The sequence below is a fragment of the Rhinopithecus bieti genome, unplaced genomic scaffold (genome assembly GCF_001698545.2).
Source record: "Rhinopithecus bieti isolate Rb0 unplaced genomic scaffold, ASM169854v2 scaffold_44965, whole genome shotgun sequence".
In the NCBI taxonomy this organism is placed as follows: domain Eukaryota; kingdom Metazoa; phylum Chordata; class Mammalia; order Primates; family Cercopithecidae; genus Rhinopithecus; species Rhinopithecus bieti.
In genome coordinates this window covers 113,909-138,509 of record NW_016818013.1, presented here as the reverse complement: position 1 = coordinate 138,509, position 24,601 = coordinate 113,909, and the positions used below count along the sequence as shown (strand labels likewise).

Sequence of the window (24,601 nt, the reverse complement as noted above, 5' to 3'; positions counted from 1 at the left end):
ATTCACTTTCAACCTTTGTCTTGATATTTAAAGTTGATCTCTTGTGTAGCACACAGTTAGGTTTTTGTTAATTTATTCTGATCGAGTCCCTCAGCGGACATGAGCAGAACCCTCTTCATTGGCAGGATGCCCTAAGAGAAAGTGTGGTTCAGTCAGCCCTGAGTGGCACCTTTTCCAGTCCCACTGTGGGAAAAACCCCATCTGTTCCTGCAGACTCACCTCTAGGCTGTACTTTTAAAACTGGAATGAACTCAACCCCAGATCCTCAAAACAAACATCTAACTTTCTTGTGTAACACAGCATGGCTCTTGTGCAGAAAAACATCAAATTTGCTTCCTTAGTCTTTTATAAGCAAAAGCAGAATAAGGAGGACAGGGTAANAGTCTGAGAAATAAAGAGAAAGAGTACAAAGAGAGGAATTTTACAGCTGGGCCTCGGGGGTGACGTCACATATCGGTACAACCGTGATGCCCACCTGAGCTGCAAAAACAGCAGGTTTTTATTAAGGACTTCAAAAGGGAAGGGGGTGGACGAACAGGGAGTAGGTAACAAAGATCACATGCTTCAAAGGGCAAGAAAGGAGAACAAAGATCACATGATTCTGAGGCCAATAAAGATCACAAGGCAAAGGGCAAAGCAAAGATCACAAGGCAAAGGGCGAAATCAAAAACTCCTGAGAAGGGTCTATGTTCAGTTGTGCACGTATTGTCTTGATAAACATCTTAAACAACAAAAACAGGGTTTGAGAGCAGAGTACTGGTCTGACCTCAAATTCACCAGGGTGAGGTTTCTTCCCCCATCCTGATAAGCCTGAGGGTACTGCAGGAGACCAGGGCATATTTCAGTCCTTATCTCAACCATATAAGACAGACACTCCCAGAGTGGCCATTTGTAGACAAAGGTCTTAATTATTAAAATTCCTTGCTAGGAAAAGAATTCAGCGATATCTTCCCTACTTGCATGTCCGTTTATAGGCTCTCAGCAAGAGGAAAAATATGGCTCTATTCTGCCCGACCCCGCAGGCAGTCAGACCTTATGGTTGTCTTCCCTTGTTCCCTGAAAATCACTATTATTCTGTTCTTTTTCAAGGTGCACTGATTTCATATTGTTCAAAGACACATTTTACAATCAATTTGTACAATAGTGGTCCTGAGGTGACGTACATTCTCAGCTTACGAAGATAACAGGATTAAGAGATTAAAGTAAAGACAGGCATAAGAAATTACAAGAGTATTATTTGGGAACTGACAAATGTCCATGAAATCTTCACAGTTTATGTTCAGAGATTGCAGTAAAGACAGGCATAAGAAATTATAAGAATATTATTTGGGAACTGATAAATATCCATGAAATCTTCACAATTTATGTTCTTCTGCCACAGCTCCAGCTGGTCCCTCTGTTTGGGGTCCCTGACTTCCCACAACACTCTGCCACAAGCTCAGCCACTGGAAACAAGGCCTGAGGACCAAAGGGCTCCCAGGACGGAATTCCAGCCCCTGAAAGTCTTGAGCTGAAGGGGCTCTCTGCTCCAGTTGAAAACAGCTCACCTTCAGTGGTGACTTGAGAAGGTGGGAAAAATTCGTCTCACACCGTGTAGGTCCGGAGTGTCAAGGCTTTCCCTGACTGATGGAGATAAAGGATAAAGGAAAGTAGTAAAGGGGCTGGCCCCACACCTTGCAATAACTGGCTGACTCACAAGCCCTCCTGTAAAGCTTAACTCCTCTCCATTCCTTTTTTTTTTTTTTTAACACAGTCTCTCTCTCTTGCCCAGGCTGGAATGCAGTGGCATCACCTTGGCTCACTGCAGCCTCTGCCTCACTGCAGCCTCTGCCTTCAGGGTTCAAGCCATTCTCGTGCCTCAGCATCCCTAGTAGCTGGGATTACAGGCATGTATCACCACACCTAGCTAATTCTTGTATTTTTAGTAGAGACAGGGTTTTACCATGTTTGCCAGCCTGGTGTCAAACTCATGGCCTCAAGTGATCTACCTGCCTCTGCCTCCCAAAGTGCTAGGATTACAGATATGAACCACAGTGCCCAGCCCATTCCTTTCTTCTCTTTTCCTCTTTTTCTGTTCAATCCAGGGGTCCAGCCTTAAAATGGAAAAAATCTCTAACATCCTAAGCCCTGATTTTGTCATTTTCTTTAAAACTCCAGCTGATTACATATTATGGCCCATTTTTGTGAACATTTTAAACTAATGGGCAAGCTACAAGAGAAATTCCAAGCTCAAATGGTTAATCTGTAATGTAGAGTTATGTAGAGTCTTCTAAAGCTCTGTTCCCCTCTTTTTTCCTAACTACTTTAAATCTGCTGTTACTAAGTTGCTGGTGCTAAGACAAGACTCATTATTTATGGTGTAACTAATATGTAAACATTGAAAACTCATTTAAAGTTAAAGAAAAGGAAAAGAGGTATTTTAGTAAGGAAGTGTATAAAAGAAATTTTATAGAAGAAAAATCTTGTATGATAAATTATTATCTTAAAGTAAGGTTATAAAAAGGATGTTCGGAACAAGGCAAAGTCCAATATGTCGTAAATGGTCTGTGTAAATCATGAAAAGGTTCATGAAGGAGAATTTATGAAAGGAATTTTGTATGTAATTAAGTTGGTATAATTCAAAAAAATTATTTAGTATAGCCTTTCTAACATTAATTCTCTATGTTAAAACAAGGTTTTCTTAAGGTATTACTCTGCTCTTAATAAAACTGCACAAAGTTTTACTCAGAATTTTATAAAAGTTTCTTAAAAAAAAAAAAATCCTCAGAAGCATATCTCAGAAGTTCAACGTTTGCTGCATCCCAGTTTGCTGTGTCCCACTGCATTCAGCTTTTTCTCCCCTGGAGGAGGCCTAGGATAGTAATTCTCTTCTGCAGTCTTTGTCAGCTCCTGTAACTTTTTCTTCCAGTTCTGTTATTATGGCCTAATGCTAAAATGTTTCATCTTGAAGGTCAACATTAACCAATGTTTTCCTCTAACATAATTTAATTCTATACTCCTGGATTTTCTTGGTATTTATCTAAATTCTCAAAGTAATCAAAAATGTCTCACACTGTTCCTATGAGTCATGTGTCCCCAGGCTATACTCATAGCCTCCTAACCCTAAACACACTCTTTCTGTGTCTAATTAAATTCAAACACGTTTTCATCAAGGTTAACTTCCAGGTTAACTAAATGGACACCCATCAGAAAAGTCACACTGTAAAAGGTTTTCTTTGCCTTTTGGTAACTGGCTTTAAAAGAACCCAAACTTTTATCTTCTAGAGTTCATGAGTTTCACCTTCAAATGATGCTGCAAATGGCATAGCAATCTCTCCCCAATAATGCCTGCTACCTTTACGAATTTCCCTGGGATTCAGATGAACACCAGTTTCACCCTAACATAATCCCCCTCTCTAACAAGTCCCTTCCTCCAGCAAGGTCCAATATCCCACGTTCCACAATCCAAAACAATAACCCGCATAACTTCTCGACCAACTAACAATCCTAGGTAGGGCCAGCTCTATGACCTCGTCAGCAGGAAGCAGTTGGAAGATGATACCTTCACCCACATGCCAAAGACCTGTCATTGTTGCTCTGTTACGGGGGAAATGTGGAGTCCTAGTTGGGGAAAAGAAATCAGACACTGGTGGGAGCAGTGGGAAGCAAAAAGAACCAGATAAGCTAAAGTCTGTTTTTCTTCAGGGTCCAGAACACGTAGCCCTCCTGTGCCCAATTTACGCCCAGACACCTACAAGTTAGCTCACTGCAGCCTTGGTGTTACTGGTACTGCACAAAGCTCTCCAGCACACATCACAGCACCATTCTATAAATTCAATCTCCAGCAAGTCTTTGTTTCCTTACAGTCAGCTTCTCTTCCACTGGCCTGACTGTTGCCTCCTTGCAACATCTTTTCCTTCTTTCTCTAATAAATCTGCCTTTCTGTACTCATAACTGTCTTGGTAAATTCTTGCACTCCCACGCCATCAGCCCAGTCACCACTCACCCACAACAGCTTCCATCAGGTATCACCTCTGTTGCTTTTTTTTCAGATGGGGTTTCACTCCTGTCACCCAGGCTGGAGTGCAATGGCATGATCTTGGCTCACTGCTACCTCTGCCTCACAGGGTCAAGCGATTCTCCTGCCTCAGCCTCCCAAGTAACTGGGACTACAGGTGTGCACCATTACGCCTGGCTAAGTTTTGTATTTTTTGTAGAGACAGGGTTTTGCCATGGTGCCCAGGCTGGTCTCAAACTCCTGGGTTCAAGAAATCCTCCCACCTCTGCCCCACAAAGTGCTGGGATTACAGGCGTGAGTCATCGTGCCCAGTCTGCCGTAACAAATTATTTTACGTGGTGGTGGTGATGGTGGTAGTATTTTAATCTTAAAATGTCTTAATTTGCTTTCATTCTTGAAGGATATTTTCACTGAAAAAAAAAAATTCTGGATAATGGTTTCTTTCAGGACTTTCATGTTATTTCATTCTCCTTTGTCTCCATGATTTCTAATGAGAAATCAGTGGTCAGTGAAATTCCCTGTATATAATGTGTTGTTTTCCTCTGCTCCTATCAAGATGTGCTCTTTACCTTTGTCTTGATTTGGGCTTCTTTGTGTTTATTCCTCTCGGTGTTTTGAGGCGCATCCTGCATCTATAAATTTCTATCTTTCATTGAATGTGTAAAATCCTAAACCATTATTTCTTCAAATACTTTTTCTGTCCCATTCTTCCTCTGCTTCCCTTCTACGATTCCAATTACCAACAGCTGGATGGTTTGATGTAATTTAACAGGTCCCTAAAACTCTGCCTTTCTTTTTCCCTTCATTCTTTTTTTCTATTTTGCACACTGGATAATTTCTATTGATCTATTTTCAAGTTTACAAATTACTAATTCTCTTTCCTCTGTCTTGAAACCACCCCCTGCAAAAATTGTAACAGTGAGAATATCATGACAGTGAAAGAGATCTGACCTAAGAGACTCTATCTTGCTTCTAACCTCCAAGCTGTCCTTGTTCATTCCTGGGTGTTGGCTGAACTAACTTTGGGAGGAATTTATTTTATTTTATATATGTGTGTATATATATACACACACACACACATATATATATATAGAGAGAGAGAGAGAGAGAGAGAGAGAGATGGAGTCTCACTCTCTTGCCCAGGATGGAGTGCAGTGGCACTATCTGGGCTCACTGCAAACTCTGCCTCCCAGGTTCAAGTGATTCTCCCGCCTCAGCCTCCCCAGTAGCTGGAATTACAGGCGTGTGCCACTATTATAGGAGTTATTAAGAAATTATTAGGCCGGGCGCAGTGGCTCATGCCTGTAATCCCAGCACTTTGGGAGGCCAAGGCGGGTGGAACAGGAGGTCAAGAGATGGAGACCACGCTGGCCAACATGGTGAAACCCCGTCTCTACTACAAATACAAAAAGTAGCTGGGCGCGGTGGCAGGTGCCTGTAGTCCCAGCTACTCAGGAGGCTGAGGCAGGAGAATGGTGGGAACCCAGGAGGCAGAGGTTGCAGTGAGCCGTGATTGCGCCACTGCACTCCAGCCTGGGTGACAGAGTAAGACTCCGTCTCAAAAAAAAAATTATTTTAGCCAGATAGAGAGCATAAAAGGTCCTTGGTAAGGGTTTTTTTTTCTTGTAATAAAAGCAACTCCAGAAATGTTTCTTTTCTAGCAGAAAAACAGCTTGAAGGGCCAGGCTGGCAAGTATTGATATGGTAATGTGGATTAAAAACTAGGTCTGCCCAACATGGCCACCCCCAGGTATCTCCTCCACCTGTGCAAGACATCATAGTGGCCCACGTTGCATATTAAAAGGCTAGGATGGGAGGGTCAATTATTTTGAGGGCTATGTGAATGACATACCTAGTCAAATCAATCCCCTGGGCCCTATGTAAATCAGACACTGCCTCCTCTAGCCTCCCAATATAACTGACCATTCCTCCTCACCCACCACACATGGGGTTTCCTCTCTCTGCTTGGAGCCCCCCTCCCTCTGTCTCTGTAAGGAGGAACTTCTTCCTTCTTTCTTGCCTATTAAACTCTCCACTCCTTAAAACCACTCCATATGTGTCCGTGTCATTTTATCTAAATCAGCAAGAGATAAAGGACCCTGGTGTTCCTCCAGTCATCAGAGCTGTATCACCACCACGTCCCACTAATTTTTTGTATTTTTAGTAGAGACAGGGTTTTGCCATATTGCCCAGGCTGGTCTGGAACTCCAGACCTCAAGTGATCCGCCCACCTCGGCCTCCCAAAGTGCTGGGATTATAGGCATCAGCCACCGTGCTGGCCAAAAGGAATTTAATTCACGGTTTAATTTTGAAACAAAGATAACAGCCCTTTCCCAAAACAAACTCCCTTCTTGCCTGGGGACCAGAATGCCTTTGTAAAACTAACAAATTAGCCACAAGATTAGAAATTATGGTGTTGGAGTCATGAACCAGAGGCCACAAGATTCTAAACCTCCCCAACTGCTCCTAAGGATAATATCACTACTGTAAAACCTAAGAATGGTGCTCAAGATATATTTTCAGACCCTGCATTCTGATGCACCAGCTGGTGCCATCCAGACTGGTAATCGGGCTCAACCGGTTTTGTGATCCCACCCAGGAACAGAAGACAAGAAGAAGAACCCACTGTGACCCCCTAAGATTTCATCTAGGATCCGACCAATCAGCACTCCCACTCCCTTGCCCTCACCCACCAAATTATCCTTTAAAAATCCCAGTCTAGGTTTTCAGGGAGACTGATTTGAGTAAAAACTCCGGTCACCAGTTCAGCTGGCTTTGTGTGAATTACACTTTGTGTTGTGATTCCCGTCTTGATAAGGCAACTCTGTGTGGGCAGCGGGCAAGCAGAACTCACAGGGCACTGACAGTCTTCTCCATTCCCCTGCTAAGGCCATGCAGTAATTTCTGTCATACACTGTATTTATCAGTTCTAAAATATCCATGAGACTCTTTTTTAATGGTTTTTACTTCCCTACTGAGACTTCATTTTTCATGAATTGAAAGCATATTTTGTTTTATTTCATGGAGAAGAGTTACAGTAGTCAGTTTAAAATCGTTGCATACTAGTTTCACTATCTGGTTCTTTTCAGGATTGGACCCAGTTGATGTTCTTTTCTTTTGAAAATGTGTCTTTTATGTAGAAAAGCAGAATATGCCACCTCAAAATCATGCATTTTTGACATACGGATGAATTTGAGTTGAAGACAACTGAGAAGTAGATGCCAGAACAGCTCTCTCCCCTCCCCTACCTGCCTAAAAGCAGGACTTAAAAACTGTGTCCCTCCTTCGCTCCCAACCAGGGAAGAAATCTTCGGAAGGCATCAGCCTGAAGAAGGCACCACAGAATTCTACATTACAAACCCCATTTGTTTGCCATTCTATGATTTGCATCCCAGACCCTAAAAGCCCCTGTCCTTTGTCTTGTCACTGCTCTAAAAACGCAATGCTCTTTGCTGAAGATGAGATATAAGCTGAGTTTCTAAGCCATCTCTGCGAGATACACTCATTCCATGGGTACGTCCTACGTGCATATGAAATACACACATCAAAACACTCATTTGTTTTTCTCTTCTTAATTTGTCTTTTATTACAGGGGTCTGTCTCAGCTAAGAACTCCAAGGGGTAAGAGGAAAAACAATTTTTCTCTCTTACACTATGATCCTGGTTCTACAGATAGCAGGTAACTTTGCCCTGCATCTGGAATATTAATTTGTACAGTTTTCTTGCTTGTATTAAATTGCAAATTATGTTTCCGGGGCAGCAGCTCTCCTCTCAATTCTTATCTTTAGTCTTTAGCTAAGCTTCTTTGTGTGTGTTCCAGACACGGGTCGTTCAGAATTTGATTGGATATATACACAGACAAGATTTTGGGATCCCTCCTCTGGCTCATTCCCTTTCCCCATTATCTTATCAGCCAGTTATCCCATCTTAGATTTCTGGTTCCCTGAAAATGTGTTTTTCCCACTGGCACACCCTGCCACCACTGAGTGTACCATGTAAATGAAACTTAGCTCCAGGATAAAAGACATGGACACAGAAACTTCTTTCACAGGGAATGCACTATAATAGAACCTATATAGGTCAGCCATGGTGGCTCACACCTGTAATCCCAGCACTTTGGGAGGCCGAGGAGGACGGATCACGAGGTCAGATCGAGACCATCCTGGCTAACACGGTAAAACCCCGTCTCTACTAAAAATACAAAAACAAAATTAGCCGGGCGTGGTGGCGGGCGCCTGTAGTCCCAGCTACTCAGGAGGCTGAGGCAGGAGAATGGCGTGAACCCGGGAGGCGGAGCTTGCAGTCAGCCGAGATCCAGCCACTGCACTCCAGCCTGGGAGACAGAGTGAGACTCCGTCTCAAAAACAAAAAACAAAAATCAAAACAAAACAAAAACATACCCTATAGAAATTCACTCTTCCGCCAGGGCGTGGTGGCTCATGCCTGTAATCTCAGCACTTTAGTCCGAGGTGGGTGGATCACATGAGGTCAGGAGTTCAGGAACCATCTGGCCAACATGGTGAAACCCCATCTCTACTAAAAATACAAAATTAGCCAGGCGTGGTGGCACACGCCTGTAATCCCAGCTACTCAGGAAGCTGAGGCAGAAGAATCACTTGCACCTGGAAGGCAGAGGTTGCAGTGAGCCAAGATGGCACCACTGCACTCCAGCCTGGGCAGAAAAGAGTGAAACACCATCTCAAAAAAAAAAAAACAAAAAAAGAAATTCACTCCTCCAATCATGCACTATAACATACTCTATAGAACCTCCCTCCTCCTCCAATCATGCACTGTAACATATTCTATAGAACCTGGACATAATACAAAAAGGCAATTACACTGTGGTCTGTTTATTCTCCAGTGCCTTCGAGCAGCTGCTTTTTATATTATATCCAAGTCTTATACTTGTTTTATACAGGGCGTCCTCCAGCAGGGTCTTAGCCCATCACTAAAGTATAAATCCCCTAAAACACTTTTTAAGTTAAAAAAAAAACTCCAGTATACAATCTTTCTTTTGTTGCACTCCAGCTGTATATCATATACCATAAAACCCCCATCCGTGTCCACATTTTTAAGTCACTGAAACTAATAGCTGAGCATTCAGAGATGGGCAAATCTATTTTGAGACTAACCAGTTGTGCCCAAGAGGATTTAAACATGCATATTTACAAGTATATATTTTTGCTATAATATAGGTACTGAATATGACTTTCCCCTTTGACATTATATTTATTAGTTGCCAAAGACTAAAATAGGTAGGCAAGACAACAAATTCTATCAAGTGACTAAAATATAGCATTAGCTTTCAAAATTGTATCTTTTCATTAAATGTTATTCAAAGTAATAAGTAAATTACAATAATTTCTACTCAACCATCATGGTAAAATACCTTCCCTTATAGTGAAAGCTGAGTTAGAAATCTAAGCTCAAGGAGAGCTTCATAAAAATCTTTATAATTATGCTCACTTAAAACGATAAAGATGGCACACCAAAAAACACAGTATCAATATTTCACCCACCTTAAAGGTGATATTATGAGTTAACTAGACAAACACATGCACTTAACAATCTTTACTTACTAGCAATGCTTTCTGGATTTGCCATTCCCTATGGTTTTGGTGATGTTTTTGTAAATGTATTTAACTTTGCTTCTGTTAATGAATACACCAAAAAGAGTAACCATATGGTTCTCCATCCAACTTCTTAAAACTTTTGACTCCAGGTTAGTAACTTACACCTCCTGTGTCTTGACCTTTGGTTTCTACAGTAATCAAAGAGATGCAGAATCATTTGCATGAGAAGGAATAAATGGGGGATACCTCTTTAATACCTGCGGTGGCAGAACCCTTAAGATAGTTCCTGGCCCATATCTAGTCCCCATACCCTTCCTGCTTGTTAACAGCAATCTGATTACATTCAAAATAGCAGGGCATCCAGCCCCAGAAGAGACGCTTGATTTCCCAGGCCCGTTATGCACAAGGGTGGCCACATGACACAGTTCTGACCAATGAGACCTAAATGAAAGTCTTCTAGGAGGTCCTGAGAGGTTCTTATTTTTCATGATAAAAAAGAAAGAACTTCCCTAACTTTTCTCCCCTTCTGCCTGCTGATTAAAGTACCTCTAAGTTGAGTTTTCTAGGCCTAATGCACACTCATATGCAGTCTTAGCTCTATCACGATAACCTAATTCCAAAGCATATACTACTAACCCTTCACTCCTCATAAATGCTACTGGAGTATATTTTTAAGACTTGTGATTGCTTTCTCCAATTCCCTTTAATATTTGCCAAAATTTCATTGCAAAAACCATTAATTTCTCTGCCCTTTGCCATAAGGTACTTTTTCTGGTTCCCCTTTTCCTATTTCTCATAAAAGAGGCTTCTAATTTGTTTATACTGGAACAAAATTCTCATGTACAAAAAACATTTATTATGCTCTAATTCTATTCACATTTGATGGAGATTACTGTACCAGGAGAAATTTTAACTGGTTTGTCTCATTTAATAATGGTATTTTATTTATACATACACACACACACATATATACACATGTGAATATAGATATATGCACACACACAATTTTTTCCTTTTTTTTTTTGAGGCTGAGTCTCACTCTGTCGCCCAGGCTAGAGTGCAGTGGCGCGATCTCAGCTCACTGCAACCTCCTACCTCCTGGGTTCAAGTGATTCTCATGCCTCAAGCCTCCTGGTAGCTAGGATTATAGGCATACGCCACCACATCCGGCCAATTTTTGTATTTTCAGTAGGGACAGGGTTTCCCCATGTTGGGCAGGATGGTCTTGAACTCCTGGCCTCAAGTGATCCACCCACCTTAGCCTCTCAAAGTGCTAGGATTACAGGAGTAAGCCACTGCACCTGGCAATAATGGTATTATAAAGATAACTAACAATTATTGAGCACTTACTATGTATTTGGCACTAAGTGCTTTATATATTTCAAATAATCTTCACATCATTCCATTTTTTAGGTAAGAAAACCGAGGCTTACTTGAGGTCTCATGACAATGAGAGACAAAGCTCTTGAAACTCTGACTAGACTGTCTACTTCTAAAGTTCCCGGGCTGCGCATTCTCTGCTTATTGTGAAATTTTTTGCTTGATTCTGTATTTACATTTTACCTTTGGATATGCAGGACGTACAGCCTTCACTCATTCATACTATATGAATAGAAATATGTACCTGCCGCATAGCCCAGAAACAGCAGGAGCAGTTAAAGAACTTTGGAGGTTTTATCTCTTAACTCTGAAATTGATTTTTAGCAATTACACTGCAATTGGGAAGAAAATGTTCTTTTCCTACATGGTGGGTAGACAATTTTCCCAAACAAGAATGCCCAAGTGTATTATAAAGCAGAAATATATTGGAGTAGATATTAATCACTGGTTGTAAAACCCCTTGTGAAGTGTCACTGCATCTATTATTCCAAATGATGCACAAGGCACATTTATGGCAAGATTTACTTCTCTTCCTCACATGATTTCATGGTAATAAATCTTAGAATCAAATAAAAAAGCTTTTTTTCCTGGGGGGGGTAGGGTGGGAAGAAGAGACAGAAGAGGAGGGGGAAGGGGGAATAGGGGAAGGAGAGAGAAAGAGGAAGGGAAAGATAAACAGATGGCAGACAGACACTGGGTGATACTGAAGCATACAAATTACACCAGTTATATTCTTGAAAAACGTTTCAAGAAATTAACTTTCTTTGTATTCGCGATGTTTTTTCCATGTACATCACAGGAATAATTGAGGGGAATAATTTATTTCCTAATTTGTCATTTGCTAGAACATATTCACATATTCTGTACCTCTCTCCCTCAACTCTAGATTTTAGAGAAGGTAAGGGCTCAGATCAGTATATTCATAAGCTACATCTTATATTGCATATAAAAAAAGGTAGATTTTACAAATTTTTACAATTTTACAAATATTTTAGATAATATCAACACTCTAACAATTGTTACTGAAGATAAAGGATGAAATTTTCTTTATCTCGGCATAAAGCAGAGCAAACAGAATTAGCCTATTAACAAATTCATATATGATAAAATACCCAGCACTATATATATTTTTCTAACTTTCAGATACCTTTGAAATAGGTGAGGAAGAAATAAAATGTAGATGATTAGCAAATCTGGAGTATAATATTAGCTATTCTTTTGAAAAACAAATAGCTAATGCTTTTCATGTACCAGGCACTGTTATTGGGACACAAAGCTGAATAAGACTGGGTACTCCCCAAAATGTCCCTCGTCTAATGAGCCAAATGTAAAAATAATTATGATTCCATATAATAAGTGCCTGACTAGCAATATGCAATATGGTATATTCAAGAAAATATATAAATGTATGCAGACTGATATCTGAAAACAATCTTACTTCACCATTGTGTAAGGCATTCAGGAGTTTACTGGGATTGTTACCAGATGCCCGCTCACAAGTAGCAGGCAAGTGTGTAGCAGGGGCATTCAGGAGGGTGGAGACGGGATGGAAAGGCATCGACAATCACTGTGAGTCCGTTAGGGGGCTTCCTGATGGACCCAGGAGACCCATTCTTTGATTAGGGAGTATCATCAGTGGGGCACTGTGTGGACTAGAAGGCCCTGAAAGCTTGCTCCGCAATGGGCTAAAAGCTGAGGAGCTTGCTTTGCAGGGCTGTCCATGTGGAGTCTGGTGGATCCTGAGCCCCATGAAAGGAATGCATTGACTCTAAGACTGTTGTTGCCCTTCACTGCTATCATAAAAACTCTATGGTGAAGCTACAACTATTAACCCCATTTACAAATGAGAACTATGAGAACTATGAAGCACAGGAGAGAGGTAAAGTAACTTACCAAAAGTGATATCAACAGTAAGGGGCAGACTGGAGTTTGGACCCAGGCAGCCACTCCAGACTACAAGCACTAGAAACCTTTATGGTAGGCAGGATGGCCCCCAAAGATGTCCTGGAACTTGAAACAGGTCACAGACTACAAAACAGGGAGAGGATGCTGGATTATCCAAGCAGGGCTCATCAGAGAGATGTGAAGTGTGAGAGAGACTTGAACTGCGGGTGCTGGAAGGACCATGTGGAAAGCATGGGCAGGGCTCAGGCGGCACCGAGGAGCAAAGGCCAGCCAGCAGGGAAGTGGGGAACACTCGTGCAGCCACAATGAATTGGATTTGGCCAACAGCCTCAACGAGCCGGGAAGCAGATACACCCTCAGGGACTCCAGGAGAGAAGGCAGCCTTGAAGACACCTTTTTTTTTTTTTTTTTTTTTTGAGACGGAGTCTCGCTCTGTCGCCCGGGCTGGAGTGCAGTAGCTGGATCTCAGCTCACTGCAAGCTCCGCTTCCCGGGTTTACGCCATTCTCCTGCCTCAGCCTCCCGAGTAGCTGGGACTACAGGCGCCCGCCACCTCGCCCGGCTAGTTTTTTGTATTTTTTAGTAGAGACGGGGTTTCACCGTGTTAGCCAGGATGGTCTCGATCTCCTGACCTCGTGATCCGCCCGTCTCGGCCTTTCAAAGTGCTGGGATTACAGGCTTGAGCCACCGCGCCCTGCTGAAGACACCTTGACTTTGGCCTTATGAAATTCTAAGCAGAGGAGCCAGTAGGGCCAGACTGTACCTGGACTTCTGACTTCATTTTAAAGATGATAAATAAATAGGTGCTGATTTAAACTGCAAAATTGGTGGTATTCATGGCAACAATGGATAAGAACACGACTTTCTTAGCTCATCCTTTGAGTGGCTTTGGAATGGCCAAGCAACAGAGTCTGCCTGGGCAACTCTGAGAAAGACCCTGGAGGAAGAAGCCTCCCACAGGTATGTCACAGAAAGACAGGAGCTCGCTGTGTGAAAAGCAGGGGGGCATTCTGTGCTGAGGGACAGAGATGATATTTAAAATGCATTTAGGAGAAAGCCATGGGCATTCCTGAAGAAACAAGTCATTCCATCTGAAAAATACAGAATATGCAATCATTCTCTTTCTAAAATACTTGTGTTCTTCTGTATTTTTTATGATAAATTTAGTGCTAGTTTGAGGAAATAAAACTGCCATACATAAAAATACAGAAAACTTAAAACAGATTGACAATTAACTTGTAAAAAATTATGATCTTAACTATAAATAGAGGAGAGTGAAAAGTCTAAAAACAAGAGTTCAACATGCACATAATAACTAACTCCTAAAAAGAAAAAGGTATGTTTTGAATAGTTATGCATAAATTGAACATTTAGGCATGAGTAATACTTGAAATGCACCAGGAGAGCTTAATTAAAAAAAAAAAAAGATGGTTTTATTATTACTACACTCCTAATAAATGGGGTATTTGAGACACTTAATCTAATTTAATCCTCTTGATAATCCTAATTTAATCCTCTTGATAATCTAAAACAACATTATCATCATGGTATGCATGCAGAAACTGAAGCTAAGAGAAAATAACTTGCCTACATTTTAAAGATGATAAAAATAGTTTTTTGACTCACATTTTACATATGTGATGATGTGCAAACTTTGCAAACTGTATACCATAAAGTAATTCTTTTCTTAGGAAAGATTTTAATAAACCTTTCTGCTGAGGGGTATGGGTGGGGGAAGTGCATTTCCTAATTCAGCTCTCCTAGGCTAATGATCACTTGTAATGTTAGATATATGAAGATATGATGTGATGTTATACCTAGCAAGAGTGTGGGCTTGCTTTGTAACACTCCATTTTGCAAACAAAATGAATAAAACAAAAGTCCCCCAATCCCTACCTCAAAGCTAATTACTACATGGGAAAAGTAGGCAGAAGTGGAGAAGCTGTATCTTCTGACAGTAACATCTACCTTTAATAGTGGTATTTTCAATAACAGGTCCTTACCTAAACTGAATCTATCAAGATAATGCTATTTTGCAGAGTTGTTTGAAAATAGTTCATTCTGCTAAAAATAGTCATAGATTTAAATAATCTGGTCTGCTTCTGTTTTCTTATTTCAAGCTCAGTAATATAACAGAAAATATTCTAGATTACATATCCTAAGCACACACACCTCAATCCAATTTTGATGTGTATCATAAAAATTCATCTGTTGTCTATGCTCTGTAGGGGATATATGGCATAACCACAAGGAAGTTTACAATTGCAATAAAGAACCAAGGACAAACTGCTAAGTGGCAATATATTAATAAACTGCACACAAGGGCTCAAAACATACATAACTACAGTTCAAGGGACAAGGAACCCATGGAGATAGTGGGACTTTGTGGTCAAATTATATTTAATTATGGAAAGCTCTCAGTGAGAAGTTAGGTTTCATTTTGATTAAACAATTGCTGCATGGTACTAACTAAAATCTATAAAAGACAGGAACGTTTTCGAAAGAACTCAGTTTGTTACATTCAATTCCATTCACGCAAAATTTGCTCAAAACCTAGTCTGGCCCTAGTCAACTGCTAGTTGCCCTTACAGAGCACACTCCTCACCCAGAACTCCCAAAGCATATTACACAGTTCTTGACTTATAGTAGCCTGGAATGCCATCCAGGAGTCCAAGATGTAACATTCTAGATACAGAATAGTTTTTAAAATACAAAATTATATCATTAATATGCAAAAAATGATTCTCATAAAAAATAACAATTTTTAAAATTTCAATAGATTTATTCATTCAACAAACATTTACTACCTACTGCATTCCTATTTCAGTATCAAGCAGTGAGGATGTTTAAAAATAACTCCGTGGGTGTGATGGCTTATACCTGTAATCCCAACACTTTGGGAAGTTGAGGCAGGAGAGAATTGCTTGGGCTCAGGAGTTCAGGACTATAATGGGCAACATGGCAGAACACCATCTCTACAAAAACAATTTTAAAAATTAGCTGGGTGTGGTGGAATACACCTGCAGTCCCAGCTACTTGGGAGGCTGAGGTGGGAGGATCTCTTGAACCTGGCAGGTGAAGGCTGCAGTGAGCTATGATTGTGCCACTGCACTCCAGTGTGGGAAACAGAATAAGACCCTGTCTCAAATTATTGAGACATGTCTCAAATAAATAAATAAATATTTAAAAAATTAAAAAATGATAACTCAAGTACACTCAAGAAAAAATTCCTGTTCTCAGAAACGAATAAAGTGGGAAAAAGAAATAGAAATGTATTACAGTAAGCCCTTGGTAATCATGAATTAAGTGTTCAGAGCTTCTGTTTGAAGTTTCAAGCATAAACTTATGAATCTGGAGACCCAGGCTTGATAGATGACAATTTTCAATCTTGCTGAGGCCCAAAGGTGCACAGCATGAGCTGGTAGGTTCTACTATGGGTAGAATTCCCAACCTCCACATTTCCAAATGGTTTGGTTATTTCTTATCATCTCACCACCAACAGGAGTTCCCACTCCCTTTCAGAGATGACGAGAGTGAAGAAAGTATGTGTATGGAATTCAGAAATCTGGAAACTGTTGGCAATCTGAGGATATATCCATATGAATATTGTACACCTAACCATATTTTCCTTAGAAAGAAAAGGAGACAAGAATAAGCATTTATTTAAGGAGCAAAAACAGGTATGTATTTTTTTTCTGCATTCCACTGAAAATATAAAATGTAAAGAAATTTTTCATTATCACATTTTATACTCTAATACAAATAAGCTACGTCTATAATAATGTTAATAGCTATCATTAACTGAACTCTTACTACTCACCTATGTATCAGTAACTATGTGTACCCAGGTACTAACTGTACTCAGCACCGTTCTGAATGTTTTAAATGTATTAACCTAATTAGCCATTACAACAACCCAGTGATGAGGGGGTGCTTATATTACATCTACATTATTAAAAGTTTTAGCAAATACGTTATATTACAACTATGTTATATTAAGAACCTCAGTTAGCCTTTCAATTTAACCATTTACATCAAGTTGACGAGGTAAGAAAAGCAAGGTTCAGCGTGTGATTAAATAACTTGCTCAAAGTCTACAAGTCATAAATGGCAGAAAAGTAGGAGTCAAACACAAGACTATTAAAGCTCTTACCTGCTCTATACTACAATTTATTTCCAAAAGATGGAAAATGTTCATGTATAATATCTTCTTAGTCTCCTCTCCATAATCTTGCCATTACCCTTCTATGTCAATATCTTTCCACATCAGGAATTGAAAACTGGCTGGAGGTTAAGTTCATATTAAAAGAAAATTTAATAAAGCTATATGTAGAACAGTTTTCCTCAACGCTTCTCAAATGTATGAGTACTCTGGCATGAGGATCTTGTTAAAATGCAGACTGCGGTTCCTTGGGTCTGGAGTGGGATCTGCATTTCTAACAATCTTTGAGGAACAGCTGATGATTTCGATCCACAAACCTCACTTTGAGAAGTTGTAGAGTATATTCCCCCACCTTCCACCTGACACACACACACACACACACACACACACACACACACAATTTAGTTCATTTTGAATAAAGAGAAAAAAATCACATGTCTCTGGGTATTAGGGTAGTATTGATTTCCTTATGCTTCCATCATATATTATGATGTTAAACAAATTTTAAAGTTTCAAAACAAAAATGTGGAAAATTAAATAATCATAAACTAAAGCATTTCCAACAGCTCAAGATTGTGTAAAATTATAGACAAGTTTTCCTGATTTTTTTTCTGTGGAAAAAGTTGTAAAGTCCTTTGGATTGACCAGAAACTATAAAACTCCTAGAAGAGAACATGGGGAAAAGCTCCTGGACACTGGCCATAGCAATAATTTTTTGGTATCACACCAAAAGCTCATGGCACAAAAGTAGAAATAAACAAATATTACCTATATCAAATTTAAAAGCTTCTGCACAGCAAAGGAAACAATTCTTAAAATGAAGCAGCAGCGCATGAGCTGAGAAAAATTCCTTGAGCCCAAGAGTTTGAGACCAGCCTGGGCAACATGGCAAAACCCTGTTTCTACAAAAAATACAAAAATTAGCTGGGCATGGTGGTACTCGCCTGTGGTCCCAGCAACTCAGGCAGCTGTGGTGGGAGGATAACTCAAGCTCGGGAGGGAGCCACAATCATGCCACTACATTCCAGCCTGCAAACACCCAAAACTATACATAGAGAACAAAACAGCGGTTACCAGAGGCAGTGAGTTGGAGGAAGGAGAGGAAATAGTCAAAGGATACAAAATGGCAGATATGTAGGACAAACAAGTCTAGAGTTTTAATGTACAACATGAGGACTACAGGGAATAAAAACGCACTGGATGTGGGATTCATGCTAAGTGAATAGACTTCATCTGCCCTGGCCACAGAAACAAAAAACAGTGGGTAATTATGTGACATTGGGAATACATTAATTTGCCTCTCTATAGAAACCATTTTACTACCTATACGTATCACATAACATCATGTGGTATACCTTAAATATACAATTTTAAATTTCATTTTAAAAGAATCCTTTCAATCCATCAAGTCCTTCAGCATCAACTCCAATTACCCTCTTCAGCCTTATTACCCCCAGTGCCATTCACGTTCCCACTTCTCCAGTCATGCTGTACTCCGTCTCAGAAAAAAAAAAAAAAAAAAAAAGATTCTCATAATGTGATATCCCTTAAGTCCTTGCTCACGGAGTTCCCTACCTGAGCCTGGAAAACCCCCACTTAATCTTTCAAAGACCATACAAGTATCATTTTAATGTAAAACGCCTTCCCTGATGCGAATGGGCAGAATTAACATGTCTTCTTTCTTCTCGTGTGCCCCCAAGATATTCTTTACATATGGTCACTTACTGTAACACTCATTGCAGGAGGCTACACTTCTGGCAACGGTACAGTATCACAGCAATTTCTCTGCCAACGAATGAGGTATGGCCATGTCCTCTCTAACGAGTTCAAGATTTCAGCCCTGGCTGAGCACTCTACAGTTCATGGTATTTATGCTCCTGTATAATCCCTCCACTTGAGCGTGGGCTGGATTTACTGTCTTGCTTCTAATATGACACAATATGGCAGGCGTGATGGTATGTTACTTCTGAGATTACATAATAAATACAATGACTGCAGCTTCCATCTTGGGTGCTCTTGCACACTTTTCTCTTTGATCACTCAGTCTCGCGGAAGCCAGCCACTATGTCATGAGGCAGCCCTAAGGAGTGGCCCATGTGGTTTAGACACTGAAGCCTCCAGAAAACATCTAGCAAGGCCGACTACCAACCATGTGAATGAGCTTTGAGCAGATTCTCCTGCCCCAGTTAAGCCTTAAAATGACAGCAGCCCTGGCTAAGCTTGAGTGCAGCTTCTCCAGAGACCATGAGCCAGAACCACCCAGCTAACCTGCAGCCGGATTCCTGACTCTCAGACACTACATGAGACCATAAGTGTTTATACAGATGCTAAGTGTTGGGATAATTATTACACAGCAACACAGCTAATCACAGGGGCCTTTACTCGAGTGCCCTCTCAGCCCTAGGGGTGGGGCTGCTCCTTCTGTCTGCTATTCCTGTACTCTTCAGAGTTCTCTTTCTTCTCATGAGACAATCTCGCATTACTCCAGTCTCATAGTTTATAACAATTATTTATGTTAAACTTTTCCTATTAAACTCTGCATGGTATCCATCTCCTGGATGGACTTGAACATCAGATATAAAGCTGCTGCTGCTCCTGGTCAAAGAATCACACTTTGAGAATCACTGGCAGAGATTAATCATGATTCAGCTCCTGGAGCTGGGTTCAATTCTCCTTAAGTCCACAGTCACAACAAAATCAAGTAAAAAGGAGGAAACGGCTGTTAGATGAGTAACTAAGAGTGTCTGCTTCAGAGGCCTTCCATAATTGAAAACAACTGCTACTATATTGGTTTACTGCTTTTCATAATATTTGGCCCAATAATGTAAAAAATGTTATAAATACCAATGTATGGGAATATGGCTCAGAGAAGCAGACTTGAGTGGTTTTAGAATCAGAGGCTAATTTTATTGACTGATCACACCACACACCTAGGCAGCCAACCTAAAATGAGATAGAGTAAATGACTTAAAGAATACTTAGTAATAAAATGTTATTGTGTTGGTAAATTTTTGTAATCCTTACTGGGTAACATCATGGAGAGAAAATTATTCAATGCTTAACTTACATATTAACAAGTTACCCTAGGGGCACCACAAAGTTCAACAAACTGGGTGGCTTAAAACCACATAAATTTATTTTTTCATAGTTCTGGAGTCTACAATTCCAAAATCAGCGTATCAACAGGGCCATGCTCCTCATCAAACTTACAGAGGAGAATCCTTCCTTGCCTCTTCTAGTTTCTGGTGTTGACTGGCAATTCCAATCTCTGCCTCCATCATCACATGGCCATCTTCTTTCTCCCTATGTCTCTTTCTTCTAAAATTGTTTTTAAAAAAAGAGACAGAGTCTCACTATGTTGCCCAGGTTAGTCTTGCACTCTGCCCTCAAGTGATCCTCCTGCCTCGACCTCCCAAAGTGCTAGTATTACAGGCATGAGCCATCACACCCGGCTCTCTTCTCTTCGTATAAGAACACCAGTCACGTTGGATTAAGGGCCCATCATATTCCAGTATGACCTCATTTTAACTAATTACTTCTGCCATAACCTTATTTCCAAATGTCACATTCTGAGGTTCCAATGGGTTAGGACTTCAACCTTCAATACCTCTTTTTCTGGTAGGGGACACAATTCAACCCATAACACCCTCATTTTCTTGAAATTTCATGTCTACAAAACAAGGCATAGTTTGACATCCTCAAATTGCATTCTTATTTTAAAATCAAAATTTAATCTGTCAATCATAAAAATATTAATAGGGAGGACAGTGGCTCATATTCATTTTATCTGATGACTTTCCAATTATCAAGAGGCAGTCTTTCCACCTTTTAAGACCACTATCCCTCTCATTTTCACATTCAACAACAATATGATGTCCATTTCGTCCTTTCTTTAGCATATACTCATAACCACTGGCATAGATCCCCACCCCAACTTAACATTTCATTGCAGAGATATCACAAGCCCCATTAGTTACTTGTAGTCTAATTTTCTTTTCAACATAAATCAGGTATACAGCTGAGGTCAAAAATCACATTTATCCAGATATAAAGGGTAAAAAGAAAAATACGCAATTTCAGAACTTTGAGTTAAATTAGTGTTTATCTCCTGTGAAGTTGCAAATGAAACTCACCTGATTCCCATGTCTCTATCATTATTATTACTCTCATGTCAAGAGTTCATTTCATTCATCTTTCACTAAACATTTGCTGTAACCTACTTACTCCAAGGATAGTATTGAGATGGCAACTGGTAATAAGAATGAATGATGCAGTTTCTTCAATGTTTGCCAGATTTTTATTTTTGTTATTAAAAAATGAAACACTAAGTCACAAATGAAACACATATTTGTATGTAAAATAGAAGAAATCTAGAGAAAACCAATACTGAATATGAATTGTAAACTGTGTAACTTAAATCATCAGGGGGAAGAGGTTAACATTTATTGAGGCTCTACTTAAGGTACTACATCAGGCAGTTTGCTAGGCAATTTATATGCTTCATCTAATTCAGACACACCCCATGAATTAGGACTTGTTCCCACAGGTTTGCTTGCTTTTGTTTTTGAGACTGCATCTCACTTCTGTCGCCCAGGCTGGAATGCAATGGCGAGATCTCGACTCACTGCAACCTCGACCTCCCAGGCTCAAGCGATTCTCATACCTCGGCCACCCGAGTAGCTGGAACAACAGGCGTCCACCACCACGCTCAGCTAATTTTTGTATTTTTTTTTTTTTTTTTTGTAGAGACAGGGTTTCGCCATGTTGGCCAGGCTGGTCTCCAACTGACGGGCTCAGGCAACCAGCCCGCTTCGACCTTCCAAAGTGCTGGGACTACCGGTGTGAGCCACTGCGCCCGGCCTGTTTCCAGTTTTTAACCACATTCAAGAAGAGAGAGGTTTACAGAAGTCACTTGCCTTAGATTCCATATTCAGACCAATAGCTCTTTCAAAATTACCTTCTTAGTTTTAGCCAACTTGTCCCCTTTACAAATATGTAAATATGGGGATCCAGGGAGGTGAAGTGGGCATTGGAACACGTACCTCAGTGGAGAAAGAAAACCTGGTAAAGGTACGGTTTTACCAAGCATGAAAACAGTTGTGCTGATACTTAATCTTTTATTTCATTTCCACTTTTTGCCTCCCACCTTAGAGTTTGTTCAGACAGCCCGTGAAGGCTGACAGGGTATGCCACCCCAAAAATACGTCTCTGGCATAAGCATTATTTTAAGCTAAAAGCACTTGAAAAACCAGAAAAGTGTTCTAAACTGCCCCCTTTTCTTCCTAAAAGGAGATAAAGTTGTAAAAGATGGCCTCCCTACGCCAGGGACAAAGAAGCAGTCGGCACCGCAGCCGGGAAAAGCGGAGATTTCTACCCAGACGTGGTTCAAACAGTTCCATCTTCCGTTACCCTCTCCGCACACTTGACTCTCCCACAGCTGCTGCTCTTGGTTCTGCCTAGCATGAAAGTATTGGGTTTTGCCACTTCTCTGTGTCTTTTTCACGTATAACATGTTCAAGAGATGTGTATGTTTTTCTCCTGTTAATCTGTTTTATGTCAATGTAACGCTGTGGCCCACCTCGCGAGCCTAAGAAAGTGAAGTTTGGCCTCCCCTTACATCCACTTCCCATTCTTGGGCACACAGACAGTAATAAATTTACATGGACAATGCTTATTTGTCAGCAGGAGCCCAGGGACCAGACATAGCCAAGGAAAGCCAGCCTCCAGGCCAGGTGTGAGGAGCAGGTCGCCGGCAGAGCGTTCCGTCGAGTGGCGGGAGGTGTCCGCGGGCCTCACCGGTGCACAAGCCCGCACCGCGAACCCGCCGCTCGGACCAAGAAGGAAAGCGCACTGTACGCGCATTTCAAAGGCCCGCGGGGCCAGGAGGGCCGAACTGCTGGAACGTGGCTCACGCAGCTGAAGCCCACGAACCCTACGCGCCGCTCAAGCGAAGGCCCGGAGCCAGGTGCCAGCGGTTACCATCCTACGCCCTCCCGCCCGAGGCCCTCCCAAGCGCGGCGCGCGCCTGTGACGTCACGCCTGGCGGAGGGTGGACGCTACCACCGCCGCGCTCCCCCTCCGGCGGCGCTGCGGCCCGGCCGCCGACTCACCTTCCCGTCCTGATGAAACGGGAGGCCAGGCTCATCCGTGGTGGCCGGGGGACGAACACAGCCTGTCTCTTCGGCCGCTCCGGCGGCGAGCAGCGCCCCGGTAGCGGCCTCGTAGTCCGGGAAGGGGTTGGCGAACGCCCGTTCCTCCATTTCTGCCTCCCCTCCCAGGTGGAGCTTCAGCCTCTTTGACATGGTCTCGCCCATCTCCGCCGCGGTACGGCGCGCGGGCGGGGACAAACCTCCTGCCTCGGCGCTGCGGCTCGCCCCGCCGCCGCCTCCTCACGGGGCCTGCGCAGAGAGCGTCCTCTAGGAGGAGCGAGGCCGCGCGCTGGCAGCAGGAGCGGGGCTTCTGCGCTGGGACTGCCTCGTCGCGGGCTGCTGGCACATCAGGCGGCCGCGGAGGCGGTGGGCGCGGTGCCTCTGCCCTGCTCCCGGCGCCTCTGCCCTGCTCCCGGCGGGGAGGAGCGGGCTCGCGGGAGCGCCCGGCGGCTCACAGCCTGCTTGCGCCTCCCTGCACCTTCCCCGTGGCCCGCAGAGCCAGTCCGCGGCGACGCGCACGGCCGGGGCTGGAGTCCCCGGGTCGGGATCGCTGCGCCCGGCTAGCCGTTTTGGCGATTTCCAGAGAAAACCGAACGCCCGAAAGGGCCACGCTCCCGCGGGGAAAACCTGTAGAGAAGAAGTCGCTGTCACTCAAGGTGTGTGCGCGTCGCCGACCGGGGCGAGCACAGCCCCTGACGCGCGGTCGTCAGCCTGCATTTCACCGGCCCCTGCTGTGCCAGCCCAAAGGAATAGCAGCAGTTCTTTGATATTAAGAAGAAAAAAAAAAATCTCCTCTAAAGAACAGAATTTCAAAACAGCCTCAAACACTGCAAGGCTAGTCTCCGAGGGAGGGGGAGGGAGACAGTCCCTCCTATTCATCACTGTTGGAGGGGGGTGTCTGGGAGGAGGAGCCACAGGCCTTTTTTTTTTTCTTTTTATGTTTTATGTTCAGTCCCTTTGTTTTGAATAAATGGACTTCTTTGGTACCGGGACATAAAATGAAAGCATACTTAATTATCCAAATATTTTATCGACCAGAAAGAGTCCTCCAGTGTTAATTAGCAAAGAGCATAGTATGTATTATAAAAATGACATAACCAACCAGATCTTTGCATTTGTATAATCGTGATGTGGTTTACTTTAGTCTTCGTTGGTTCTCTTTATTTTTGTTGTTTGTTTAGAACCAAATACGTGTAATGATTTCTGCTCCTTGAGGAAAATGTCTTATTTCCGTTTTCTTCCGCTCAGTAAACATTGAACACGAAGTGGTACTAGGTGATGGAGAAATAAGAGATTAAAAAGATAGTTTTGGCTCTCTGGGGATTCCCAGTTATTGGGTGAGAAAAGCAAGGATTACAGCATAGCTGATGTAGGTGCTTTTCTGGAAGCAAGCAGAGATACACATTAATGTAATGTAAAAAGTGACATGATGAAGA

General features: G+C 41.9%; 1 protein-coding gene across 1 annotated transcript in view; it reads right to left on the bottom strand.

Moving 5' to 3' along the window:
* The window catches only part of LANCL2 (LanC like glutathione S-transferase 2), a 71,633-nt gene extending 47,565 nt beyond the window's left edge, over positions 1-24,068 (bottom strand). The window contains exon 1 of the mRNA XM_017856537.1: positions 23,127-24,068. Coding sequence (XP_017712026.1) covers positions 23,127-23,330 — 204 coding nt within the window. The 5' untranslated portion in view covers positions 23,331-24,068. The remainder of the gene's footprint in view (positions 1-23,126) is intronic.
* Positions 24,069-24,601: the final 533 nt, after the last annotated feature.